Source organism: Tursiops truncatus, chromosome 10 (assembly GCF_011762595.2).
Source record: "Tursiops truncatus isolate mTurTru1 chromosome 10, mTurTru1.mat.Y, whole genome shotgun sequence".
NCBI classification, from domain to species: Eukaryota; Metazoa; Chordata; class Mammalia; order Artiodactyla; family Delphinidae; genus Tursiops; species Tursiops truncatus.
Genome location: NC_047043.1, coordinates 39,969,661 through 39,991,871, shown reverse-complemented (window position 1 = coordinate 39,991,871; position 22,211 = coordinate 39,969,661). Strand labels below are relative to the sequence as shown.

At 45.2% G+C, this 22,211-nt stretch overlaps 1 protein-coding gene across 4 annotated transcripts; it reads right to left on the bottom strand.

The window, feature by feature from the left end:
* Positions 1-996: 996 nt before the first annotated feature.
* VPS52 (VPS52 subunit of GARP complex) lies at positions 997-22,143 on the bottom strand. 4 transcript variants are annotated; one of them, XM_033864439.2, is made up of 20 exons: positions 21,848-22,134; positions 20,929-21,013; positions 20,719-20,771; positions 20,460-20,535; positions 20,202-20,269; positions 19,736-19,911; positions 19,202-19,352; positions 18,819-18,919; positions 18,575-18,707; positions 18,371-18,428; positions 17,869-18,002; positions 17,271-17,426; positions 16,694-16,812; positions 16,293-16,416; positions 15,907-16,002; positions 15,689-15,796; positions 15,397-15,462; positions 2,261-2,372; positions 1,925-2,043; positions 997-1,718 (listed from the first exon to the last, which is right to left on the bottom strand). In XM_033864439.2, the coding sequence occupies exons 1-20, from the start codon at positions 21,935-21,937 to the stop codon at positions 1,572-1,574; spliced, it is 2,172 nt and encodes a 723-aa protein (XP_033720330.1). In that variant the 5' UTR covers positions 21,938-22,134; the 3' UTR covers positions 997-1,571. The 4 variants fall into 4 exon arrangements, with proteins under 4 accessions (XP_033720330.1, XP_033720331.1, XP_033720332.1 ...); XM_033864440.2 differs by lacking the exon at positions 20,719-20,771; XM_033864441.2 differs by lacking the exons at positions 20,929-21,013; positions 21,848-22,134 and having other exon boundaries at positions 20,202-20,273; positions 20,719-20,777.
* Positions 22,144-22,211: the final 68 nt, after the last annotated feature.

The following is a 22,211-nucleotide window of genomic DNA, read 5'->3' as shown; positions in this document are numbered from 1 at the left end:
TTGAGACTGAAGCTCAGAGATATGGGTCCCAAAGCCAATCAGAGCGCTGCTCTCAGAGATGGGGCGGAACCCCAAAACGGCGGGAGCCGGAGAAAGCGGCTCCAGCGACCCTGCCACGCCCCCCCACCGCACCCCCCCCCCCCACCCGGCGGCAGCCAATCGGCAGGGCCCGCGGGCAGAAAACGGTCCAGCTCTGCCTCGCTCTGCGCGGTCCTCGCTTTCAGCCACCCGCGCTCAGGCCATACGCGGGACCCCTTTGTACTCTTATTCTCTCTGCCTCCGCGGGCGGGCTGGGCCTGCATCCAGAGTGCCGAAGCGGGGCCTGGGAGGGAATGATTAGGCTATAGGGGCGGAGGAAGCGTCGCCAAATTACCATTTTCCCCTGACTGCCCAGGCCTTCCCCCTTAGGACTTAAGGCGCCCCCGTGTCTCCCCAGTCTAGAGTCTGAGTTCAAACGAGGTGTACAGGCAGCAGCAGCAGGCAGGCGCCGAGTCATAGAAATGGATGAGATGGTCACATTGCACACCTGGCCTACTAATGCCCCAGTGGTGTGGGTACGGCAGCCCTCTAGCAAGTGGCTGTGACAACCACATCAGAGGAGCTAGGGAGCTGACACTGAAGGAGAGGAGGCAATCCCAGGGTCAGCCTGAGGAGGCAGGAGGCAAAGAGAGCTGGTGTTGGTGTCAGGGAGCCAAGGCAGACCTTGGACAGTGCCCAAGGTGGCACAGCCGTTGATGCATCTGCCACCTTAACCAGGGCCATTTCCTCCACCAGGCTGGTTACTCATGAAACAGTCTCCACCCTAAAAGCACTACAGCCACTCTTTTGGCCTGAGGTAGCTAGAGGTGAGAGGTAACCTTGTGCCCCTACTTTCTGGACACCCACCAGAAGGGATGTAGGCCCAGGAGGTAGTCAGAGAGCAAAGATGACCCTGGAGCAGAGATGGGGCTACTTGAAGGCCCCAGGAGGAAGGAGAAAAGAAATGGGAAAAGAGTGTTATGTCATGTTAAATATTTATTGTTTTCTGCAGACTGACCTTGGTGTAACTCTCAAGCCAGGAGGGGACTGGTTAGTGTTCAAATTGCTGAGATCTTAGGTCAAAAAGCTACAGAAAAGAACTCACTTTGAGGGAAAAGAAAAAAAAAAAATCAACCATTATGAGGCAGTCTCTCCCCTTGCCACACCAATTCGAAGAGTCGAGGCTTCACACCTCATAACATGGTGACAAGAGCTCAGTGAACCAGAAGGTTTTACTGGGAGAAGAAAAAAGCCCTGGGGGTGGGGCAGTGGAGGGAAAGAGAGGAATGACAAAACTGGAAAAATAATAAAGGTCATTTTGGAAGCCCAGGAGGAAGTGGTCCTGGGAAACCTGAAGACATGGGAGATTCTGAAAGCCAAAGGGATTCAGCTTATCCTGATGAGGCAGGGTCCTGGGAATGAAGGAAGGGTGAGGCATGTCAAGGACCTGGGAGGCAAGGGAAGAACTGGAAGGGGGCCCCCAGGTGAAGAAAGGTATGGGATGGGGCACAGAAGTCCATGGAGAGGGCTGGCGGCTCCCAGGGTCCGGCGCATCAGAAGTTGGGCTTGTGCTTCTTGAGCTCCACCATGAGGTGGTGGATGTTGATGAGCTCGGCCCGGGCAGGCAGGGCTCGGAGCTGCGGCTGAGACAACACCCGGTGGAAGCGATGATAGAGCTGGATCAGCTGGGTCAGCGCTCCCTGCTCAGAGAAAGTCACAGAGGGATGAGAGTTGGCGTGGTGCTAGGGATGATGATTAGGAGTCAGGTTAGGGCTCATCCAGAACTTTGGGCACAGCTAGTAGTTGAAGATCAAGGGTCATTTGTATGATTCTGAGCCCAGAGAAAAGAGGGGGGGAAATCAGTGATGGGGTGGGGTGGGAGTGGGGACTGGGAACTGCAGGTCACCTGGATGATACTGGTTCCATTTTTGAAGTTGGTGAAACTCCGCATTACATCCTGACTCAGAGACTCCACTGAGGATTTCCAGGAACTACCAAAGCCACGGATTAGCTGAGTAACCCGGGCTGAGAGTAGGAGGAAAGAGATCATGGCTAAGTGATATTTGATCCCTCTACGTCTTCCCCAAGGCATAGCCACCCTCACCATGCAAGCCCTCTTTCCTAGTGTTCTCCCAACCCACTCTTTCCTGCTCGACACCCTCCCCATGTAATCTGCATCCTTGAATTTTTCTTTTCCATTCACCTTTCCACTGACCCCATCATAACCACCCCATTCTCAGACCTTCTTCCCCACGAAGTCGTTCAGCTTGTCCACGCTCAATCAAAGCCTCAGCTTCCTTCACAAATGCCACCAGACCCCCAAAGGGGGGAGACAGCAATTCTTCAATGAATTCCTGTAGAAACATACACACAGAGTTGAGTTTACTGGTGTTGGCAGATTTTCCCCAATTCTGGCATCATGCCCAACTTGGTCCTTAGAAAACTCCCATAACAGAACAGCTAAACTCTGCAAAGGTCATATACTTTAAGACACTGCCAGACTCACAAGAAGTAGGGGAAATCTCCAAGGATTACCCTCCTCAAAAAAAAAAATTTTTTTTTAATTACATTTGAAAAAAATTGAGCTGGGAGCAGAGGGCTGGAACCAGAGAAGTGGATAACTGGGAGAGGCAGGGCTACCAGAAGGCAAGTGGCCATGGCAACTCTGCTATTGGGAAGCTGAGCCTCATGCTAGCCTTGAGTGGGGATGCTGAGCCTGGTCTCTCACAAGAGCCTCAAAGAGGTGCCAATGTAGACCCATGTGGACAGCATCTTTCAGCTATTGCAAAAGGAGAGGTAAATCTTCTCTGAAATCTCCTCGATCCCAATTTAGGCCCCTATGACTGCTTAAGACCAAGAAAAGAACTCAAAGATCACCAGTCACAGAAGAAAGCAAGCTACCACGAGAGTCAGCACAGACAATAAGCAATGGACTTAGACCTCCAAAGACTGCCAATGTTAGAACTGTCAGATACAGAGCAGCTGTACATTCTGTAAAAACTGTTCAAAGAAGTTAAAGGTACAGACACAAACATGACCAATTAACAAGATTAGGAATGGAAAGACTTGAAACAAAATGGAATTTTAAAGAAATGATTTAAAAATTTTTAAAAAGTCAACTGGCTAAATCGCAGATTAGAAATACCTGGAAGCATGATAGAGCAAATTGGAATTTATAATTAAAGAACTGACTCAGAATGCAGCACAGACAGATAAGGAGATGGAAATTTTTGAGACACTGATAAGTACAGAAATCTAATGGTCTAGGCAGTGATCATTGATGCTACTGGCAAAAAGAGAGCCAAGAAGACATTATGTGCCCCTGATAGACGTACACACCACTACCTCTCAAACAGCCTTGTAAGAAAAATCTCATTGGAACCTGATCAAATCTTTCCATCGAATTACACATTTATGGGAAAAAAGGAACAGTTTAGGCATGCCACGGAAGGCAGTCAGCAAAATCCAGACTGTACATCATTCTACATGACAAATGACTCCATTTCTTCCACAAATAAATTGCAGAGCGGGGCAGGGGGGTAAGATGGAAGGGAAATCTATAGATTGAAAAGAGACTCGTGAAAAAAAAGAAAAAAGAGAGACATGTATGGACGCATATGGATCCTGACTTGAACCACTGTCTATGAGATAACTGGGGATACCTGAATACTGGCTATTTTGAGAGTGTTTTTTTTCTTTTTTTGGCTGCACCACACGGCTGATCTCAGTTCCTCGACCAGGGACTGACCCTGGGCCACTGTAGTGAAAGCACCAAATCCTAACTACTAGACCACCAGGGAACTCCCTGAAAGTGATAATTTTTTTTAAGTGTGATAAAGTATTGTGGTTTTTAAAACACATCCTGATACAGATGAAGTGATAAGGATGTATGGGATTTGATTCAGGGACTTCCCTGGTAGTACAGTGGTTAAGAATCTGCCTGCCAATGCAGGGGACATGGGTTCGATCCCTGGTCTGGGAAGATTCCACATGCTGTGAAGCAACTAAGCACGTGTGCCACAACTACTGAGCCTGAGCGCCACAACTACTGAAGCCCGTGCGCCTAGAGCCCATGCTCAGCAACAAGAGAAGCCATCACAATGAGAAGCCCACACACCACAATGAAGAGTAGCCCCACTCGCCACAATTATAAAACGCCCACGTGCAGCAACAAAGACCCAATGCAGACAAAAAAACACAAACTTTTTAAATTCAAAATCACTGTGGGTAGGGGGGACAGGTGGGAGAAGGATGAACAGTGAGTGTTGATACAGATGAAACAAAACTGTCTGTGAGTTGTTATTGGTTGAAGATCTGTGATGGCCCCTGGGAGTTCACCATGCTATCCTCTATATAGCATGTATATTTGAAATTTCCCAAAACACAGAGTTAAAATGAAAAAGCAAACAACAAGTAAAAAACAATGGAAGGGAGGAATTAAAATAGGGAAAGAAAAAAGAAAAAACAGAAAAACAAAAAACCCAACCCAAATAGTAAGATCTGGTAAGGTGAAAATGAAACTTTTATTCCATTTAAAAATAAACTACTTCCACTTAAAAATCTTTTGTGGAATCTAATATGGTACAAATGAACCTGTCTACAAAACAGAAATAGAGCAGAAGCAAGAAGAACTACAATCCTGCAGCAGGTGGAACAAAGACCACATTCACAGAAAGACAAACAAGATGAAAAGGCACAGGGCTATGTACCAGATGAAGGAACAAGATAAAACCCCAGAAAAACAACTAAATGAAGTGGAGATAGGCAACCTTCCAGAAAAATAATTCAGAATAATGATAGTGAAGATGATCCAGGACCTCGGAAAAGAATGGAGGCAAAGATCGAGAAGATGCAAGAAATGTTTAACAAAGACATAGAAAAATAAAAGGACAAACAGAGATGAACAATACAATAACTGAAACGAAAAATACACTAGAAGGAATCAATACCAGAATAACTGATGGAGAAGGGATAAGTGACCTGGAAGACAGAATGGTGGAATTCACTGCTGTGGAACAGAATAAAGAAAAAAGAATGAAAAGAAATGAAGACAGCCTAAGAGACCTCAGGGACAAAATTAAACGCAACAACATTCACATTATAGGGGTCCCAGAAGGAGAAGAGAGACAGAAAGGACCAGGGAAAATATTTGAAGAGATTATAGTCGAAAACTTCCCTAACATGGGAAAGGAAATAGCCACCCAAGTCCAGGAAGTGCAGAGAGTCCCAGGCAGGATAAACCCAAGGAGAAACATGCCAACACACATAGTAATCAAATAGGCAAAAATTAAAGACAAAGAAAAATTATTGAAAGCAGCAAGGGAAAAATGACAAATATCATATAATGGAACTCCCATAAGGTTAACAGCTGATTTCTCAGCAGAAACTCTACAAGCCAGAAGGGAGTGGCATGACATACTTAAAGTGATGAAAGGGAAGAACCTACAACCAAGATTACTCCACCCAGCAAGGATCTCATTCAGATTCGATGGAGAAATCAAAAGCTTTACGGACAAGCAAAAGCTAAGAGAATTCAGCACCACCAAACCAGCTCTAAAACAAATGCTAAAGGAACTTCTCTAAGTGGGAAACACAAAAAAAGAAAAGGACCTACAAAAACAAACCCAAAACAATTAAGAAAATGGTAATAGGAACATACATATTGATAATTACCTTAAACATGAATGGATTAAATGCTCCAACCAAAAGATATAGGCTTGCTGAATGGATACAAAAACAAGACCCATATATACGCTGTCTACAAGAGACCCACTTCAGACCTAGGGACACATACAGACAGAGAGTGAGGGGATGGAAAAAGATATTCCATGCCAATGGAAATCAAAAGAAAGCTGGAGTAGCAACACTCATATCAGATAAAATAGACTTTAAAGATTGTTACAAGAGACAAGGAAGGACACTACATAATGATCAAGGGATCAATCCAAGAAGAAGATATAACAATTATAAATATATATGCACCCAACATAGGAGCACCTCAATACATAAGGCAACTAACTGCTAACAGCTATAAAAAAGGAAATCGACAGTAACACAACAATAGTGGGGGACTTTAACACCTCACTTACACCAATGGACAGATCATCCAAACAGAAAATTAATAAGGAAACACAAGCTTTAAATGACACAACAGACCAGACAGATTTAATTGATATTTATAGGACATTCCATCCAAAAACAGCAGATTACACTTTCTTTTCAAGTGCGCACAGAACATTCTCCAGGATAGATCATAGCTTGGGTCACAAATCAAGCCTCAGTAAATTTAAGAAAACTGAAATCACATCAAGCATCTTTTCTGACCACAACGCTATGAGATTAGAAATCAATTACAGGGGGAAAAAACGTAAAAAGCACAAACACATGGAGGCTAAACAATACGTTACTAAATAACCAAGAGATCATTGAAGAAATCAAAGAGGAAATCAAAAAATACCTAGAGACAAATGACAATGAAAACACGATGATCCAAAACATATGGGATGCAGCAAAAGCAGTTCTAAGAGGGAAGTTTATAGCAATACAATCCTACCTCAAGAAACAACAAACATCTCAAATAAACAATCTAACCTTACACCTAAAGGAACTAGAGAAAGAATAACAAACAAAACCCAAAGATAGTAGAAGGAAAGAAATCATAAAGATCAGAGCAGAAACAAATGAAATAGAAACAAAGAAAATAATAGCAAAGATCAATAAAACTAAAAGCTGGTTCTCTGAGAAGATAAACAAAATTGATAAACCATTAGCCAGACTCATCAAGAAAATGAGGGAGAAGACTCAAACCAATAAAATTAGAAATGAAAAAGGAGAAGTTACAACAGACACCACAGAAATACAAAGCATCCTAAGAGACTACTACAATCAACTCTATGCCAGTAAAATGGACAACCTGGAAGAAATGGACAAATTCTTAGAAAGGTATAAGCTTCCACAACTGAACCAGGAAGAAATAGAAAATATGAACAGACCTGTCACAAGTAATGACATTGAAACCGTGATTAAAAATCTTCCAACAAACAAAAGTCCAGGACCAGGTGGCTTCACAGGTGAATTCTATCAAACATTTAGAGAAGAGTTAACACCCATCCTTCTCAAACTCTTCCAAAAAATTGCACAGGAAGGAACACTCCCAAATTCATTCTATAAGGCCACCATCACCCTAATACCAAAACCAGACAAAGATCTACAAAAAAAGAAAATTACAGGCCAATATCACTCATGAATATAGATGCAAAAACCCGCAACAAAATACTAGCAAATAGAATCCAACAACACATTAAAAGGATCATACACCATGATCAAGTGGGATTTGTCCCAGGGATGCAAGGATTCTTCAATATATGCAAATCAATCAATGTGATACACCATATTAACAAACTGAAGAAGAAAAACCACAAGATCATCTCAATAGATGCAGAAAAAGCTTTTGACAAAATTCAACACCAATTTATGATAAAAACTCTCTAGAAAGTGGGCATAGAGGGAACCTACCTCAACATAATAAAGGCCATATATGACAAACCCACAGCAAACATCATTCTCAATGGTGAAAAACTGAAAGCATTTCCTCTAAGATCAGGAACAAGACAAGGATGTCCACTCTCACCACTATTATTCAACATAGTTTTGGAAGCCCTAGCCATGGTAATCAGAGAAGAAAAAGAAATAAAAGGAATACAAACTGGAAAAGAAGTAAAACTGTCACTGTTTGCAGATGACATCATACTATACATAGAGAATCCTAAATATGCCACCAGAAAACTACTAGAGCTAATCAATGAATTTGGTAAAGTTGCAGGATGCAAAATTAATGCACAGAAATTTTTTGCATTCCTATACACTAATGATGAAAAATCTGAAAGAGAAATTAAGGAAACACTCCCATTTACCATTGTAACAAAAAGGATAAAATACCTAGGAATAAACCTACCTAGGGAGACAAAAGACCTGTATGCAGAAAACTATAAGACACTGATGAAAGAAATTAAAGACGATACAAACAGATGGAGAGATATACCATGTTCTTGGATTGGAAGAATCAGTATTGTGAAAATGTCTATACTACCCAAAGCAGTCTACAGATTCAATGCAATCAAGATCAAATTACCAATGGCATTCTTTACAGAACTAGAACAAAAAATCTTAAAATTTGTTTGGAGACACAAAAGACCCCGAATAGCCAAAGCAGTCTTGAGGGAAAAAAACAGAGCTGGAGGAATCAGACTGCCTGACTTCAGACTATACTACAAAGCTACAGTAATCAAGACAATATGGTACTGGCACAAAAACAGAAATATAGATCAATAACAGGACAGAAAGCCAGAGATAAACCCATGTACCTATGGTCAACTAATCTATGACAAAGGAGGCAAGGATATACAGTGGAGAAACGACAGCCGCTTCAATAAGTGGTGTTGGGAAAACTGGACAGCTACATGTAAAAGAATGAAATTAGAACACTCCCTAACACCATACACAAAAATAAACTCAAAATGGATTAAAGACCTAAATGTAAGTCCAGACACTATAAAACTCTTAGAGGAAAACATAGGCAGAACACTCTATGACATAAATCACAGCAAGATCCTTTTTGACCCACCTCCTGGAGAAATGGAAATAAAAACAAAAATAAACAAATGGGACCTAATGAAACTTAAAAGCTTTTGCACAGCAAAGGAAACCATAAACAAGACAAAAAGACAACCCTCAGAATGGGAGAGAATATTTGCAAGTGAAGCAACTGACAAAGGATTAATCTGCAAAATTTACAAGCAGCTCATGCAGCTCAATATCAAAAAAAACAAACAACCCAATCCAAAAATGGGCAGGAGACCTAAATAGACATTTCTCCAAAGAAGATACACAGATTGCCAACAAACACATGAAAGAATGCTCAACATCATTAATCATTAGAGTAATGAAAATCAAAATCAAAACAATGAGATATCATCTCACACCAGTCAGAATGGCCATCATCAAAAAATCTACAAACAGTAAACGCTGGAGAGGATGTGGAGCAAAGGGAACCCTCTTGCACTGTTGGTGGGAAAGTAAATTGATACAACCACTATGGAGAACAGTATGGAGGTTCCTTAAAAAACTAAAAATTGAACTACCATATGACCCAGCAATCCCACTACTGGGCATATACCCTGAGCAAACCATAATTCAAAAAGAATCGTACCACAATGTTCACTGCAGCTTTGTTTACAATAGCCAGGACATGGAAGCAACCTAAGTGACCATCGACAGATGAATGGATAAAGAAGCTGTGGCACATATATACAATGGAATATTACTCAGCCATAAAAAGAAACGAAATTGAGTTATTTGTAGTGAGGTGGATGGACCTAGAGTCTGTTATACGGAGTGAAGTAAGTCAGAAAGAGAAAAACAAATACCGTATGCTAACACATATATATGGAATCTAAAAAAAAAAAAAAAGGTCACGAAGAACCTAGGGGCAGGACGGGAATAAAGACACAGACCTACAAGAGAATGGACTTGAGGACACAGGGATGGGGAAGGGTAAGCTGGGACAAAGTGAGAGAGTGGCATGGACATATATACACTACCAAATGTAAAACCGATAGCTAGTGGGAAGCAGCCGCATAGCACAGGGAGATCAGCTCGGTGCTTTGTGACCACCTAGAGGGGTGGGTTAGGGAGGATGGGAGGGAGGGAGATGCAAGAGGGAAGAGATATGGGGATATATGTATATGTATAGCTGATTCACTTTGTTATAAAGCAGAAACTAACACACCATTGTAAAGCAATTATACTCCATTAAAGATGTTAAAAAAAAACTGCAGTGAAAAACTGATAAACTTATGAATTTCAAAACCTCTCTCTCAACTACTGATAAGTAGACAAAAAAAAATCAGTAAAAATATAGGTGATGTGAACCTCAGAATTAAAGAGCTTGATTTCCACACCTGACAATCAAAGAATACACAATCTTCTCAAACATACATGGGGGACTTTCCTGGTGGTCCAGTGGCTAAGACTCTGTGCTCCCAATGCACGGGGCCTGGGTTTGACCCCTGGTCAGGGAACTAGATCCCACATGCCGCAACTAAGAACCGGTGCAGCCAAATAAACAAATTTTAAAAAATTTAAAAATTTAAAAAAAACATTGGACATTTACAAAAGTTGGTCGTGTCCTAGGCCAAAGCAAATATAAACAAATTTCAAAAAATTTTCAAATTTCAAATATTCAGTACCAAAAGGCCACATTCTCCATCCACAATGCAATTAAGTTAGACATTAATAACAAAAAGATAAAAAACTACTTTTGGAAATTTTAAAACACTCATCTAAAAAATCTCATGGATTGAAGAAGAAATGACTGAAATATAAAAATTCTTAGAACTGAATAATAAAAATGCTACATACTCAAACCTACAGAACTCAATAAAAGGAGTACTTAGAGGGAATTTCATAGTATATTTTTTTTAAATGGCAGTGCCACAATTTTTTTTTTTAATTAATTTATTTATTTTTGGCTGCGTTGGGTCTTCATTGCTGTGCGCGGGCTTTCTCTAGTTGCGGCAAGCGGGGGCTGCTCTTCGTTGCGGTGCGCAGGCTTCTAATTGCGGTGGCTTCTCTTGTTGCGGGGCACAGGCTCTAGGGCACACACAGGCTTCAGAAGTTGTGGCGCGGGGGCTTAGTTGCTCCGCGGCATGTGGGATCTTCCCGGACCAGGGCTCGAACCCATGTCCCCTGCGTTGGCAGGCGGACTCTTAACCATTGTGCCACCAGGGAAGCCCAGGAATTTCATATTTTTAAATCTTCCTGGATGTGTGTGCTGGCAAGTTCTAAGATACTTCCAAGGAAGAGATCATTTCAATCTCAAACTCTTTCAGAATAAAAAGAATGAAGAAATACTTCCTTCCCACCTTCTTCAAATCCAGTATGACTTTGGTACCAAAACCACACAAGTACAAGTACAAGAAAAGAACATCACAGGCCAATCTCACTTCTGCACAGAGAAGCAAAAATCCCATATGAATTAGACCAAATCCAGAATGGTTTAACATTCTAAAATCTACAAATGTAATATACCACACAGTAGATTTTTTTTTAAATTGAAGTATAGTTGATTTACAACATTGTGATACTTTCAGGTGTATAGCAAAGTGATTCAGATATAGATATATATACAGATAGATATATACATTCTTTTTCAGATTCTTGTCCATTATAGGTTATTACAAGATATTGAATATAGTTCCCTGTGCTATACAGTAGGTCCTTGCTGTTTATTTTATATATAGTTGTCCTAATTTATCCCACCCATGACATAGTAGATTTTTAAAAACATAAATATATGATTACCTCAACGTATGCAGAAAAAGCACACATTCTTGATTAAAAATTCAATACCTACTCATGATTTTTTAAAAATTAATAACTTTTGGCATACTAGGGATCGAAAGGAATTTTCTTCACCTGATAAAGGATATCTATAAAAAACCTACAACAACAGTACTCTTAATGCGGAAATGATGAAAGCACTCCTTTTAAAATTAGGAAGAGATAAGCATTCTCACTGTCACCACTTCTATTCAACCATTCAGCTTTGTACTGGAGGTACTAGCCAATGCAGTAAGAGAATAAAGACATAGAGAAATTAAATACATAGGGATCAGAAAAGAAGAAATAAAACTGTCACAATTCAGAGATGATGAACGCCTACAAAGAAACACACACACACACCTCCAAAAACATTATTAGAAATAATTTAGGGGACTTCCCTGCTGGCGAAGTGGTTAAGAATCCGCCTGCCAACGTAGGGAACACGGGTTTGATCCCTCGTCCAGTAAGATCCCACATGCCGCAGAGTAACTAAGCCCATGCATGAGCCACAACTATGGAGCCCGAGTGCCACAACTACTGAAGCCCACGCAACTAGAGACTGTGCTCCACAACAAGAGAAGCCAACGCAGTGAGAAGCCCGCGCGCCGCAATGAAGAGTAGCCCCTGATCGCCGCAACCAGAGAAAGACCGTGAAAGCCTCCACGCAGCGATGTAGACCCAGCACAGCCAAATATAAATAAATAAGTTAAAAAAATAAAAAAAAAGTTAAAATGATACTTAAAAAAAAAGAAAGAATTTAGGAAGGTGGCTGGCTATATAATCCATGTACAAAAATCAACAGCATTTCTAACACCACTTCAAACAAGTAAATTTCTTTTTTAAAACACAATATTTAAGGAACAACAGTTTATTTAAAGGACAAATCCTAAAAGAATAAAGTCCAAACAGAGAGAAAAAAAAATGTAGTTATTATTTCTAGTAATTCCTAGTATTATTCTTAGTAATTATCCCTAAATAAATGTAGATTTACTTCTAGTAGGAAAAACTATGATAAAAACTCTTAGCGCAAGAGTGATTAAAAGGAATTTTCTTAACCTGATAAAGGGCATCTACAAAAACACCTACATCTACATTACTCTTAATGAGAAAATGATAAAAGCATTTCTTTTAAACTCAGGAACAGGATATTATTCAACTATTAAACTGTCATAGGGTCCTGGCCAGAAGAGTAAAAGATCAAAGACATAAGAAATTAAAGGTAAAGAATTGGGAAGGATTTATGTATTCCTAGTAGGACTAAAGCTACATATTACACCTACCTAGGAGCAATTCTAACAAAAGGTTTGCAATATCTTTGTGCTGAAGACTATAAAAGGTTATCAAAAGACAATAAAGAATACATTTAAAAATGTAGAGAGGGGCCATGTTCGTGGATGGGAAGTTTCAATATCAAAAAGTATCAATTCTTCTAAACTGATCAATGCAACTACATTCAAAATCATTAATAAGCTTTTCTGAAAACTTATAAGCTGATCATAAAATTTACATGAAAAATCAAAAGGCCAATAATACTCAAGATAATGATGAAAAAGAAGGTAGGAGAGGGAAGTCCCTGGCAGTCCAGTGGTTAGGACTCCGCACTTCCATTGCAGGGGCATGGGTTCAATCCCTGGTTGCGGAACTAAGATCCCACAGCTGCATGGTGCCACCAAAAACAAAACAAAACAAACAAAAAAGAAGGTAGGAGAATTTGTCCTAAAAGCATGATAATTAAAACTGTTTTGCAGGTAGACAAATTGATCAATGGAATAGACTAGAGGCAAGAGGCACATGTTTGTGGAGTTTTGCTGTGTGACACAGACAGGACTACAGATCAAATGGGGAAAGAAAGGGACTTCCTATAAATGGTTCTAGGCCAATCATTTTTCCAAATAGAAAATAATTAGTATCCTACCTCACATCATACACAAAAATCAATTCTAGGTAAATTTAGGGCTTAAAAGTGAAAAGCAAAATTCTACAATATTAAGAAAATGCAGTATAATATTTTTCTGGCTTTGGAGTAATTAGGGATTCCTTAATCAAGACACAAAAATAAGGATTATTAAATTCATCAAGTTACAATTAGAAATTTCTGTTCATCATAGAAAAAGTAAAAAGGGGAATTCCCTGGCAGTCCAGAGGTTAGGACTCTGCACTTTCACTGCAGAGGGCCTGGGTTTGATCCCTGGTCAGGGAACTAAGATCCCACAAGGCTCGCAGAGCGGGCAAAAAAATTTTTTTAAATAAAATTAAATCCAAAAAAAAAAAGTTAAAAGATAAAACACCTCCTGAAAGGTATCTGCAACCTATACAATCAACAAAAGATTAGTAGGTAAATGTATTAAGAACTCTTATAAATCAGTAAGAAAAACACAAACAGCCCAAGTTTTAAAAGGTCAAATGCTGACAGACATTTTACAGAAAAGAAAAATTTGTATGGTTATTTAACATTTGAAATGATGCTCAGTCTCATTAGTAATCAAGAAAATGCAAATCAAGCTCCCAGTGAGACACCTACCAGAAAGGCAAAGATAGTCTGATCTATCGTATGTTGGAGAAAATATGACTCATTGAAAATTCTTATACATTTCAGGTAAGGAATAAACTGGTCCCATCACTTAGGAAAACAATTTGGCATTGTCTCATAAAGTTGAATACTAGCATTCTCTTGATGCAGCAAGCCTACTCCTACCTCCAAGAGAGATTCTTTTTTTTTTTTGCGGTATGTGGGGCTCTCACTGTTGTGGCCTCTCCCGTTGCGGAGCACAGGCTCCGGACGCGCAGGCTCAGCAGCCATGACTCACAGGCCCAGCCGCTCCGTGGCATGTGAGATCTTCCCGGACCGGGGCACAAACACGTGTCCCCTGCATCGGCAGGCGGACTCTCAACCACTGCACCACCAGGGAAGCCCCAAGAGAGATTCTTGATAAAACTTTTGATATATCTATGTGTGCTAGAAGACATAATTGTTCATAAAACAATGCTCACAGGAGCAAGAAACTGGAAATAATCCAAATGTCCTCTGTTATATTCACACAATGTAACATTATATTGCAGTGAAAAAGAATGAGCTACATGGGCTTCCCGGGTGGCGCAGTGGTTGAGAGTCCGCCTGCCGATGCAGGGGACACGGGTTCGTGCCCCAGTCCGGGAAGATCCCACATGCCGCGGAGCGGCTGGGCCCGTGAGCCATGGCTGCTGAACCTGCGCGTCCGGAGCCTGTGCTCCACAACGGGACAGGCCACAACAGTGAGAGGCCCGCGTACCGCAAAAAAAAAAAAAAAAAAAAAAAAAAGAATGAGCTACAGCCATATGTCATAACAGGACAATACTAGAAAAATTATGCATGAAATAATCCTGTGATTCTCGCTTTTATGGCACTCAAACCCAAAACCAAATAGTTAGTTTTTGCATACCTATAGCTCTATTTTTTTTTTACTTTTTTTTTTTTGGCCACACCATGCGGTATGCGGAATCTTAGTTCCCCAACCAGGGATCAAACCCATGCCCCCTGCAGTGGAAGCACAGAGTGCTAACCACTGGACCACCAGGGAAGTCCCTATGGCTGTATTTTTAAAAGCCAGGGCATGATAAAGACAACATTTAGGTCAAGAGGTGCCTCTATGTGAAACGCAGGGTGATGGGGTGGGGTTTATTGCCAAGGTGTGTGGTAGGTTCATGGATGTCTATATCATTAAAAAAATACAAAAGAAGGGCTTCCCTGGTGGCGCAGTGGTCGAGAGTCCGCCTGCCGATGCAGGGGACACGGGTTCGTGCCCCGGTCTGGGAAGATCCCACATGCTGTGGAGCGGCTAGGCCTGTGAGCCATAGCCGCTGAGCCTGCCAGTCCAGAGCCTGTGCTCCGCAACGGGAGGGGCCACAACAGTGAGAGGCCCGCGTAGCTAACGGCCCCTTCTGTCTCTCTGTCTCTCTCTCTCTCTCTCAACTAAACAGCACATGGGACTATTCCTTTCCTCTTCCCCATACCCCTACCTGTGTCCGAGCATTGAGCAGCTGTTGGAAACTTTCAACCTCTTTGCTGTCATCCGCAGCCCGCTCCTAAGGGAAGACACAGGGAAATCTCAAGTTTGGGGAGAAGTTGCCCTTCACGTCGGAATATCCCCTTCTCCCCACATTTACTGTACATAGCCAGACGCTGTGCCAGTCTGCAAGAATAAAACACCAAACAAAGCCAGCATAATCTTTGCCCTCGTGGAGGTAACAGAGCAGTGGGGGGAACCCAAATTCTCCAGGGAGGGAGACAAGGAGAAAGGGCTTCAGGTACCATCAGCACCCCCAGCATCATGTCGTAGTTGTTGATCAGAAACACAAGCTGCTCCTTCCTTGAGGAGAACTCGGCTGCCACTCGGAGGACAAAATTCTCCACCTCCACCTGAAAAAATGAGAGGAGGAGGTGGCAGGAGCAGGCAAGGGCCCCCACCTCACACTCCAGCCCCCTGCAGCAGCGCTGTGGCTCGGCAACCTCTCCCAGCCGCCCCTCACCTGTAGCTGGCCTAGCAGCTGCATCGTCCGTTCATTGGGAATCGTCTGATTGATGCTGACAAGAGCCGAGGAGAACTCTGCATAGCGGCGTGTGATCTGGGAGAAAGAAGGTAGGAAGAAAAATCAAGCCAACCCCCTGGCCCAACCCATGAAACCCCCAACTCCCTTGAAGCTGGCCAACTGGTCTCTGGGTGACTCCCACCTCCAATCCCTCCCCCAACAGTGCCCAACCCACCCTGAGTCTGACCACACTCCCAGATTGCCCCTCACGCAGCGTGGCTAGCTGTCCAGCCAGGCCCATGGACACGACCGTGAACCTGGGTGACCCCTGCAGCGAGGCTTCGAGCCCTGCCTTTGAACGGCCCGTTACCCCTGACCGCCCTCACGTAGTGAGGCCGAGTGTCCAGCCCCCCGAGGCGCTGAGGGTCAGTGCTGCGGACACTCTGGACGTTCATCTCCAGGATCAGTTCAAACCGTGGCCACAGCAAGGTAAGCACTTGTTCCCAGTACCTGTGGGCTTGATCAGAATCAGAGATCTGGCAAGGAACGTCAGGGGTGGGGGCCAGGGGGAGGGTGTGTGTGCGGGAACCCTCATCGACAGGTGATAGCTGGTGGAGGCTGGAGTGGGTGTGAAAGGTGAGTCTGGAAGCAGCAGTACTGCCTCTAGACAGACAAATGGTAACAGGGTCAATGGTTCAGGTCAGGAGGAGCCCACGGGTCAGAGCAGGCTGGTGCAAGACCAAAGATTTCAAGGCCAGTGGGACATCAAGGACCAGAACTCAGCGACCTGTCCAGGGCAGGAACATCCCTCTTGGCTGCAATGTTGCGGAATCGGAGGACAATATGGATACAGAGAAAAACAGCAATGGCATCGTAGCAGTCAGTGAGGTAAGACTCCAGGTGTTTCTGTGATTTAGGAACAGGCAGGGGATTGGAAGAGAGCATCTGTTACTTTGCTTTTCCCAGTGGCCATGGACAGATGCTTGTGCTCCCCTAGGGACGTGGCACTAGGGAGGGGATCTAAATGGGAAATGCTCCCTCCTTCCCTGCCCACTGGCCACTCGGGTGGTCCTGCAGCCTTGCTCCCCAGATCTAAGATCACAAGCCCATCATAGCAGAATTCAGGGCTGAGCACCAAGGTTTAGGGGCCCCTGAGTTTTCAGGTGCTGTCACCTGTGTGTCCCCAGGAGCCTCTGGGACCCCAAGCTTTGATGGTTTCATGAGGAATCACACAGCGAGGATGAGGCTCATGCATTTTAGAATGAAGGGATCCTGGTTTCAGTAACCCCAGGGCTGTGACCTCACTGTGGTGCTGACAAGAACTGGGGACAGAGTTTTAAGAGCCCGGGAGCGAGGGAGCCTACCAGGGTCATGCTGAGCGTGCGGCCCATGACTGCGTGGAAGAGGTCGTGTGCAGCCGAGCCAGACACAACGAAGAATTCACAGATGAAAAGGTATTCACGGCAGGAGTTGTCAAGGAGGGCGTAGTGCTGGCTGCGGAAGAGGGCCTCGAAAGGATACTAGGATGGAAGGGGTAGGAAAAGAGACAGACGGGATGGACCCCAGTACCAGCAGTCCATGGACACAGCTGGGAAATCAGCAAACCTGGGTAATGGGAGCTCAGGAGACCCTCCCCATCTACCCCTAGTCCAGGCTGCGAAAGAGCATCCTGAACGGGTACTGAAGAGGTAGGGGGAGGGGGGGCACGAGAAGACGCCGCCTCCACCTGCTGTTGCTGCTCCCATATCCTCCTTCACACCTGCCTCATGACATATCACACACCTCTCCCCTCTGTACACCCTAAGTCAATGGTCCCCACCCTCTTATCACAGAACACTGGGGTGACTGGAGAAGGGGACTCCCACGGGCCTGCAGTGGGGGAAGCTTCGCCCTAAGGTCTGTACTCGGAGTTCTCCCGCCCCCACCCCCACCCCGTCGGCTAAGGCTTGCTCCTCCTCCTACCCTCTGTTCTCCCCGCTGGGCGGTGTGGGGCACAAGGATGGGGGCTTCCAGTTCAGTGGGGGAGATGACAGAGCCGCGGGTCCCCAGGGTGAAGATGGTATTCCTGCTGCGGAGGGATGGCTTTGAGAAGAATCGTGGCGAGTCAGAGTCAAGGAAAACAGTCACATCACAACTGTGATGGAAGGTCAAAGACTCAGGACCTTCAGGGGCCCCCAGCAGCCAGACACAGCCCCAGGGTCCCTCTTTCCCAGTTCTGGGGCCCCACTTCACCTCACATCGGTGAATGAGCCCTAAGGAGCCTCTACACCCCCTAACATCATATGCAAAACTCTGTGTCAGGATGATTTGTGCATTTTTCTGGGGAGGGAGGCCACAGCCTTGATCACATTCTCAAAGGTTTTGGTCCCACAGAAAAAAGGTAAGCAGCAGTGCCTTGGAGGCTGGAGCCCGAAGCCCCCTCACTCTCCAGACCCAGCATGAGGGCCCCTCAGCTCCAGGATATCTTTCTTGGCTGTATCTTCTACACCCATTAGATCATCCTTCTCAGCGACCTCCTCATACTAGAGAAAAGAGCAGAGAGAACTGGGAACCATCGCTTCCCAAAGTGCAACAAAAAAATGTCTTTTTATCCTGTCCCCCATTGCCCCGTAGCTGCCCCTCCCCGCAGCCCAGGGGCCCAGGACTGCCTCTTCCTCCGTGGCCTCACCTGCACCTTCATGAGCCGCCCCAGGTAAGAGCGGTAGTAGGACAGGTACATCTTGCTCAGTGTCTCCACGTACTCGTCCCTGATCTCCTTTGCGGTGGCCCGTTCGTTGCCCAGCAGGAACTGATAGAAAAACCTGGAGATGCCAGGGACCAGTCAGTCTCCCTGATGGCCCAAGACGCCCAGCATCATGCTGGGCTGCTCAAGGGCTCCGAGGCCACCCCCAGCCCTTCGTTTGGGCAACAACCTGTACTTCAGCAGGGCCGTCTGGGGGATCTGATAGTTGGTCATTGGTTTTCTGAAGGAATAGATCTTCTGAAGGATGAACTCTCGGATCTTCGTCACTGCCTAGACATGGGGGACCAAACACAGGGCATGAAGCTGCAACCTCACTGTTTGGGAAGTACTGAGAGAAGGAACAAATGTTGGATATGGAAGGGGTAAGAGTAGAGAATACCTCTTTGATATTTCTTAAGACTTTCAGGGGAACCCAGAGATGTGCTCTGCTAGGTAAAGGCAAGGTGAAGTTCTTGGGCACAGGCTACAATGAGCTTTGCCAGGGCAATTCAGGGTGGACTTCTCAGGCAGGCTGGTTTGAGTAGTCTCTAGGGTATCCACCCCCCTCCCCACCTTGATCCGGAGCCTGTCGAGCACGCCTCGGACGTCTGCACAGGCCGCTGTGCCCCTAGCCTCCTGCTCTCGGACTGCAGCTGCCTTGGCATCCAGCTCCTGCAGCTGCTCCAGGAACCGGGGCTCTGTGACTGGTGCCTCCAGAATTGCCCTGGGGAGCAAGGAGGGGTGGGATGGGGGAGGAGGGAGACCCAGACACCCCTAGACTCTAAACCATACCCCTGGCATCCAGCCTCTGTCTCCTCTCCCTTCTTACACTGCATCATAGAGTCAGGACACACATACAAAGTTTTCTGTTCCTAGACACACACACCTCCACCACCCACATAAGCCTTGGACCCCCTTCTCTACGCCCAACCCTGGATGATTCCTAATCTTTGATTCCTAAAGCCTGCATCAAGGTTAGGAAGCGCTGTCAACCCACTCATCAGTTTCTGGAAGTGACGTGATGGAGACCCATGTGGTAAGTAGGGTAGGTCGCTCCAGCCCATCTACTTGGTACAGACATTATGCCCCTTCAAACTGATGACTCACGTGACCAGAGCAGAGGGCACCACCAGACCATCGACAAGCTCCCCGAGTTTCCCCCGGACAGCCTGGCGGTTTCGAAGCCGAATGTTCATGGCTCCTGACTGTTCCTGCAGTGTCCGGATCTCAGAGCTGATGGAGCTGAGATCACTCTGAAAAGCTCCCAGCATCTGCTCCATGCGCTGGGGGAAGGTGGAAGTGTTACTGAATGGCCATAGGGTTGGTAGGGGACGAGGGGGCCACCCAAGTTTCTTGGTAAAATCTCCAGCATCTATCAGTCCGAGGGTAGTGGATGATAAAGGAAGAGGTACCTGAAAGATCACTGGCAAATAACATCAGTCATAGCGGCAACAACAAAAACGGCTGCTGAGGTCACCCTGAAGTGACCCTAACTGTCCCCGCCTGAGGCTGATGACGTAAAGAAAGTTCCCAGAGACCATGATCTGGGCTCAGGATTATGAGGGTTACTAACCTCAAGGACAGCATCACAGGCTGTGATCTGGTTGTGCAGAGATGCTATGTTTTCACTCTCTTGGATATCTGACTCACAAAAAGTCAAGGGGCCTCACTGTGGAGATGGAAATCCTCAGACCCGCAGGACCCCTCCAATTTCTCCCTGAGGTGACATAAACCTCAGAGAGAAGATGGCAGCCCCAGCTGGGCTGTCAGCACCATGCCCCCCAAGATGCCCATTTTAATAACACCACCCTTTTTCTCTGCTGGAGGATACAATCCCGAATGGATTTCTGCTCAATCTGCTGTAGCTCCAGCTCAACCTGCTTTGAATAGTGACGGAGATCCACACCCTGGGAGGACAGAAACGTGACAGGTCAGGAGGGAGTCAGTGAAGCGATGCTGGAACAGAGTCAATGAAGGACTAGAGAGTAAGACACCAAGGTGGTATTAGAAGAGCAAGAGATTGTTTTCTTCTTCTTTTCTCTGAGGGGAGGGTAAGTGGAGGGACAGATTAGTATAGTGGAAAACCTCACCGTTTTAAGAGCTTCCTTTACTAACTCATCCTCCAGATTCGCCTGAATGTGAACTGCAAATAGAAGTTCATCATAAGGGTCCATCCAGCTCCTCCACAGCTCCATCCCCACATTGAACATCCACACACTAACCCCTGCCCTAGTACTTCCAGCCCCCATGCCTCTCAGGTTATAGGAACTGCATCCCCCCACCCCCGTGCCATCACTTACCATCCACTTCATCCAGGATGAATTCATCAGAGGTGATGTCCAACTCTCCAAGCTGCAATGGCTCCTGAAGACCCGGACCACCCTCCTGGAGAGGGACAGGTTAATGGGAAAGCAAGGGGGAGAACAAAATACAATGGGGTAATCACCAACCCTTCAAGTGGGGGAGAAGGACTTTCACTGGGGAGCCATAGGTAAATACTGAGTCCAAAAATTCCAAAAGCCTCATATTGTCTCAGTCTTACTGACTGGGGCTGATGGGTAGGGAATATGACCAGCAACAGGCAACCCAGAAAGGGCGGAGGTGACCAAATGAGGAAAATGAGGAGATGCAGAGGACAGAGCAGAACCTGCAGTTGAATTTAAGATCTCTAGACTCCTGCTATCTTAGGTGTTCTATCACCATCCCACTCGGGAGCCCCAGCCTTTCTAGAAATGCCAACTAACCTATAGTGTTTACCTACATGCCAGGGGCCATCTTATTTGTATTCATTTGCCTAATCCTAACCGACAATCTATACAGTAGGTCTTATTTTCTTCACCTCATAGGTGTGGAAAGTGATGGCACAGAGGGACTAGTTAACTTGCCCAAAGACACACAGTGTAAGTGGCAGAAATGGAATTAGAACCCAAGCAATCTAACTCCAGAGGCCATGTTCCTAGCCGTTACTCTACACTGCTTCTCTATTCTGCCCAAACATCTGGAGATTAACTGAAATTGTGGCCCCAGAACCTGAGTCTCGGCCATTCTGGTCCCCGCTCAGTTTCAGGTCTGATTCCAGGAAGGTGTATGGAGAGCCAAACCGGGTAGCATCACCGGTAGCAGCCGAGCTCCCAACCTTGTGCCTAAACCCAGCCCAGGCCTTTCTGACGTGAGGAGCTCGGACGAGACTCTGCAGGAGAAACAGCCCTGCGTTCTCACCAGCGGGCCCTCCTCCTCCTCCATATCTGAGGCTCCGGCCCGCAACACCAGCTCCCGGGCGGCTGCAGCCATGGTCGCAGCGGCGGCCATTCCGCGCAGCCTCACTTCCGGCAGCTGTCAGGCGAGTCTGTTCCCCGGAGTGGAACTACAAGTCCTGGAGTGTCTTGCACTGCGCGAAATCGCTCCCAGATACTTGAGTTAAATTGTTTGCCTCCAGCCTTTCCCTTTCAGGTCTAACCGCTTCACCCAAGTGCAAATGGGAATCGGAAGTCTTAAGCACGATCTCAATCCGGAACCCTCGTTGCTCTCACACCCAAGAACTTTACGAACACGTAAAGAAAAACCGCACCGGAAGTCTTGGCTC

Bases quoted from the DNA above. Each gene is read 5' to 3' on its own strand.
- VPS52 (XM_033864439.2), bottom strand. From the start codon at position 21,937: ATGGCCGCCGCTGCGACCATGGCTGCAGCCGCCCGGGAGCTGGTGTTG. The intron at 19,912-20,201 runs GTTAGTAACCCT...ACCTTCCCCCAG, and splicing joins CCTGTGATGCTGTCCTTGAG to CGCATGGAGCAGATGCTGGG. The intron at 18,708-18,818 runs GTTGTTGCCCAA...TGGCATCTCCAG, and splicing joins ACGGCCCTGCTGAAGTACAG to GTTTTTCTATCAGTTCCTGC.